At 28.9% G+C, this 6,265-nt stretch overlaps 1 protein-coding gene across 1 annotated transcript; it reads left to right on the top strand.

Annotated features, from left to right (window-relative positions):
• The first annotated feature begins 297 nt into the window (after positions 1-297).
• LOC107456632 (cuticle protein 14-like) lies at positions 298-3,327 on the top strand. The gene is made up of 3 exons (XM_016074581.3): positions 298-391; positions 1,389-1,439; positions 2,594-3,327. Exons 1-3 carry the CDS (start codon positions 380-382, stop codon positions 3,080-3,082), a joined length of 552 nt encoding a protein of 183 aa, XP_015930067.2. The 5' UTR covers positions 298-379; the 3' UTR covers positions 3,083-3,327.
• The last annotated feature ends 2,938 nt before the right edge of the window (positions 3,328-6,265 follow it).

Raw genomic sequence — 6,265 nt, 5'->3', positions numbered from 1 at the left:
AACAGATTTTTCTTAGTAACTGATTTTTATAATTGAAAAATACCAAAGTATATTTTTCTTTGCATTTAGAGCGTTGTATTTTTCTAAATATCAATTCAATCATCAGTACTTATTTTGTTATCACATATGATCGTTAATTCCTCGAATAACAAACTTCATTCGATAGTGAAAACATTATACATTAACCTTGAATTAAAATTTTCTGCAACAAAAGACCCCCGGGCAATTCCGAACGACATAAGTTAAAAACGTAATCATTTACTAATCATGCATAGCATTTTACTCTAAATAGTTCCAATACATTCCATGCCTTTATAACGTATAAAAAGAAAGGTTTACTCCTTTAGTATAGCACAACCGTCAACAAAATAACTTAGCTATGATCTCACAGGTAAGCTTTGAGTAAAAACTATCTTTATGCATCTAAATAAATTTGTTGTTAAAATTAGGTCGCAAAAATGCTTTAAGAATTGAATTTTGCAAAACCAACTATTTTAACTTTTTGAATGAATTTTGACAAATATTATTTATTAAAACTATTCAAATAATTATGTTACAATTTCAATGTTAATGCAAATACCGTGTGCAACACCTTAACCCTTTCTGAATTATCGTTTTTTTTTAAAAGCCATATACTTTAAAATACTTAGCGGTTTAGCGAATGAGCAAAATTTGGAGAATGTTTCTTCTCTATACACTATTTCTTTATCGAAGTATATGGACAAATGATGTACATAATTGCTATGAGGAGAAGAACTGAGGGTCAAAATGTGACTTTTTACTTACTGAACCATGAATGGGTTAAATTTTATTTCACTTCAACTACTTGATTCATTTCATTATTGTTATTTAGTTTATTTCATATTAATTAGTTTATTTTAGACAATTTATTTTAGTAAAAATTTATAACGACAAACATTTTGCTTTATTCCTTATCACGCAATTTTATCAAGCATAAAACTGTGTGTGTTGAAGATGTATAAATATTTTTTTATGCAGAAATTGAAGACTAATATTTCATGTTGCGGTTAAAAAACACGCGTGTACTGAGAAACACAAGGAAAAGAAGTTAATATTGCAATAGTTTTTCTTACAGTTACTTTATTTCAAAAGAGCTGTAATAAATAACAGACATAACTAATAATAAAATAATCATTGTAATAATTAGGTTTAATCAAATGAAGTATTTTTAAGTACGAATAAACCCTTACAAAAATTAAGGTGTTTTTGAGATTTATTTGAGATTGTTTTGAGGTTTATATGAGGTTTATTTGAAGTTGACACAACCATTTATGTTTCCAAATTTATTGTTCTAAAATTTTGCATCCTTTGTTTACGAATGAACTCAAATCCAAGTATCCAAATAAAATGTATTGCCTTTTTTTTAGTGTGTTCTTCTCTTTGCATTCTGTGGCTTGTCTTTAGCCCATTTGGGTTACGTAAGTAATTTTTTTTTATCTCATTTAAAGGTTGATTTTAGTTTACTGTTATCAAGTTTAATATATATTTTAGGATCTAAGATTTCAGAGTAAAACAATTATAAGCAATTTATTTCTTATAATAGATTCAAACATACAAGTATATTGAAAATTTCAGATGATTTCAAAACATCAGCATTGTAACCAAAAGAAATAAAACGCAGTTTCTTAAAAAATAATAGTATTTAATTATAAATCATATATTTTCCATCGCATTCTGCTTGAGCCTCTGAACGCTTAGTAATTTGCACACAATTTTAAAATGTTTTCGTGTTATGAGATTTCTGTATAAAAGCAGTATTCATTTTTGTACAACATTTTTTATTTTACCTTTATGTACGGTAATGACATTTCTGGAAAGAAATACCCATTATTCTGGTTAATAAAATAAAAATATAAAGTATTTAAACCATTCATTCGGCAATATTTCCATTTATATAGTAACGAAAATAATGCTTTTTTAAAATTATAGCTCTTATTACCACACGTTTAGTGAGAAATGCAAAACTTAAAAGTAAATCTAACCGAATGAATGGTTTTCATACCATGCTCTAAGGTATCATTATAAAATAATCGAATTTTGCTAAATTTACCAAATTTTATCGCATATTATATAACCCTATTTTATTGTAAAATTTATCAAAAGCGCTTCGGTGAAAGTTACCGAGCTTTTAGGTGTTTCCATTGACCAAATATACGGTAAATTTTACCATATTATTGTAATTTTGACCATATTTTTTTCCTTATTGTTATCAACTTCTTAATATTAGGCTAAAACTAACAACAAAATCACCAGATTATTGCAAAGTTTGTCTTCAATTCCATACCAATAGAAACGCCGAGCATTTTCGTAATAAATTATAAATAATCTCTAATAATATATATCAGTCATTTTCCAATACTATCTTCCAATTTTCTGCACATTTTTGAAATCAACTTGTTTTTAAATATTTCATGAGCTTTCTTCAAGGGAACAACGTACTAAGAAATTAAAATTTTATAACAAAAACATCTTTCTTCAAGAATTAAAAATTCTTATGCAAAAATATAAAATTGTTCCGTTTTAAAATTTAGCAAATTTCGTACCTTGTATTGATGCAAAAAAATTTTTCCAGATGGGTGAAGGCCACTACCCTGTTTATGAGCACCATGCACCCAAACCCTACAAATTCGGATACAGCATCAAAGACAAACACGGAGAACAACACAGAGAAGAATCTGGAACCGGTGGACAGCACGTTGTCGGAAGCTACGGGTTCACTGATGCCCGAGGAATCAAAAGACAAGTGAACTACGTTGCTGACAAAGCTGGATTCAGAGCCAAGGTCCATACCAATGAGCCAGGCACCGCCAACCAGAACCCAGCCGCAGTACTCATCGCCTCCGATGCTCCATACGTTGGTGGTGAAGGATACTTGGGTGTACCTGCCGCAACTGCAGGATACGGTCTTGGATACGGATATGGTGGTGTTGGAGCTGGGTATGGAGGTCGTCGATATGGCGGAGCATATGGTGGATATGGAGGAGCTTATGGTGGATATGGAGGAGCTTATGGTGGATATGGAATCTTAGGTGGCCTGGGATATGCAAGATATGGATACTAGTCGAAACTAAAAAGAAAAGTCTAATTGTTAGTTTTTAGAGCGGAACCTTTCGAAAAACTTTTTAATTTTTGTAAATATTTCAATCATTATTTAATGTTTTTTTCAGTAAATTAATGTAAAATATTATGTTTAACAAAGCTTTATAACGCGTCTATCTATTCCATCTGTATCTGTTAAAAATTAATACTGTGTGATTTCATAAATTTTTAAATATCATGTTAATAAAACCCTTGATTCGGTGCACATACGTTGAAATTATTTTGTTAAGCACTTAAATTAAACTAAAAAGTATCTGTTTTATTCAGAAATACATTTTTTAAATAATTTAATAAGGATTTTATTGTTATAATAGCTCGAACTTAGACAGAATGTAAATTTGAAAACTTTGGTTTATTAAACTGGAGGAATGAGCAAAATGCGTATCTTCTGACTTCAAAGTTTACTTCAAGCAGGCTGTCTGATATTCGCCAGTGACATTTATACCAATAACAACAATATATTCTTATTCTTCAGATTTGAACAATTTTTTTACATATTTTAACATTTCTCTGAAGTTAGCAAATTTAATATATCCTCAAGATTCAGTAAAAACAACGGAAATGTATAAAACTGAGTCTTACAATCTCAATAACTTCTTTTAATCTCAATAATCCTTTTTTTTCACATTTCCATGAGCATAAGGACATATTATACATAAGATTTTTATTTTCAAATTAAATTTTTCAAGAACTTATTTTGCATTTTGCCACATAACTTTCTTGTTCGACGATTTTTAAATAAAATAATACAAAATAATAGATACTAAAAGTTGTTTTTTTTGTTTCAATTTTTTTGGTAAACAAATTTTATAATTGTGTACAAAATTTTTTTAATTCTGTTAAAAGCTCTCGAGATATGGCAAAAAATGCAAAAATTAAAATTAATATAAAGGAAATCAAACTTTTTTTTGGGACACTTTACAGTGCGAAAAAAAAAGAAAAAAAACGGATCACACTGAATAATTTTTGATCTAATGCTCGGATTTTCACTTACTGGAAATCAGACTTTATGATTTGAAAGGGTGACCTCAAATATGCTAGTTAGTTTGAGCAGATAATATTTGAAATTACAAAATTAAAGATAAAAATGTATTTTCTCTGAATAAGCATACATTTTTTAAAAACCGATTTGTCTTCAAAATAGGGGAGGGGTTAGTCGCAATATGGAAACAAATGTTCAGCAATTCGGACAGGAAAACGATCGAAACATTGGACCCCTTAATGTTAATTATAATTTTTGCGTATTTCTCCATATCTCTAGAATCTCTTAAGCAATTTTACATATAATTATGAAATTCATTAATCGTACGATCCGACAATAAAACAATTTAGGGTGGTCCGCATTTTATTTTGCATACTCTACAATGGTAACACTTGAATTTTAATAAACTATTTCTTATTTATTTTATACAGAAAATATGATTCTTATCGTCACGTAAATCACAATTAGACTTCCAATAAAGTTTTCAAGCAACCGTTCTAGAACACATCAAAAACCCAAGCACGGCACGAATTCGAAAACTACAATAAATTATGAGTAGATATATTTCCTACACCTTGACCTCTAGGCTGGACCTACGCTTGAACTTAAGCTCTACACCTTGATCTAATATATATGTTAGATGGGAAGATTTTTAGAATAAAACAGTTTAGTGTTTTGATACAACTCCATTAAAGCAGCGAAAGAAATCTGACTATTTTATTACAAAAACTATTAATAACATAAAACGAAATCAAAGTAAGTAGTTTATATTTACTTATCCGTTCTTAAAACAAATTATGGATTATTTAAGTATTCTTTTATGTTTTTATGAAATATTTATTTAATAAAATTTTATTTTCCTTTCGCATTAATTACCCAAAAACATTGCCCAAATTATGGTCATATTTCCTTCTCATAAATTTATTGTTTGAGATAATCTGACATTTCATAAGATTCGATGAGAAATATGGTGTTAATTCCTATTAAATAGAAAAAGTATACTGCATAAGTAGAGAATATTCAATGTATGTAATATAAATATTGATAAAATTTAGTAGCAGGTGTTAACATTTTTTCCCACCTTCTGAGTGGCGTGCTTTTAACTATATTATTAGATAAAATTTACTTTATATATATATATATATATATATATGATTAATATGTTATACACGTTTACTAGTTTAATTTCGAATAAAATGGCACATTCCTTTTTTCTGGAATGCAGCATGATTTTTCAGCTTTGCAGCAACAGTTACCGGGTCTGTGCTACACAAAATACGCCATCTATCTCTCAATATATGAACTATTCTTCATTTAGTGGATTCCCTTGGTCCGTATAACGTCATTATGACGTACATACATAGTTCTATCGACATTTGCTCTCCAGACCGNTTTGCAGCCTATTGACGGTATGATGCGTTCTGAGCAGTACATTACTATTCTGGGTAAAAAAGTTGTTCCAGAGTTGAAGAAACGATACCCTGATGGAACAGGGATTTTTCAACAGGATTTAGCTCCATGCCATGCGTCCAAAATTGTCAAGAAATTCATGTCTGATAATTAAATTGAGACATTGGAATGGCCAGGGAAATCTCCGGATATCAACCCAATTGAGAATCTCTGGGCCATATGCAAGAAGCGCCTATTAAATATGGACTGTACAACTATGGAGAAGCTAATCACGGTGTTAATTCATGTGTGGTACAAGGACACAAATATTATAAATGACTATAAAAAATTAGTGGAATCCATGCCGAATCGTGTCCAAATGTTAATAAAGTGTCGTGGAGATTATATTATGTACTAAAAATTTTTGAGTTTGCATAAATTTAAATGAAATAGCATTTTCTCTTAGTTTTCTGAATTTATTGAGTTTGTTTCAATTAATTTGCACAAGGGTGTATATATATATATTATTGCTGCAAATACCCACACTTTTGTAGGCTAATTCGAAAATTCGGAAAGTTTTTTAATAAGCATGATAAGCTAAAAAATGTTGACGACATATGCAAAAAACCGAATTTCTCAATTTCATTCCATAAAAATAATAATGAATAAAAAAAAATAATGAAACTAATAATAAAAAAATAATAAAAAAATAATAAAATAAAATAATTATTTTTTTAAAAAAAACTATGAAATGAATTCGTAAATTTAACAAAG

This window comes from Parasteatoda tepidariorum, chromosome 2 (genome assembly GCF_043381705.1).
Source record: "Parasteatoda tepidariorum isolate YZ-2023 chromosome 2, CAS_Ptep_4.0, whole genome shotgun sequence".
NCBI lineage: Eukaryota > Metazoa > Arthropoda > Arachnida > Araneae > Theridiidae > Parasteatoda > Parasteatoda tepidariorum.
The sequence above is the reverse complement of the archived record's forward strand: the minus strand, read 5'-3'. Positions and strand labels throughout refer to the sequence as shown.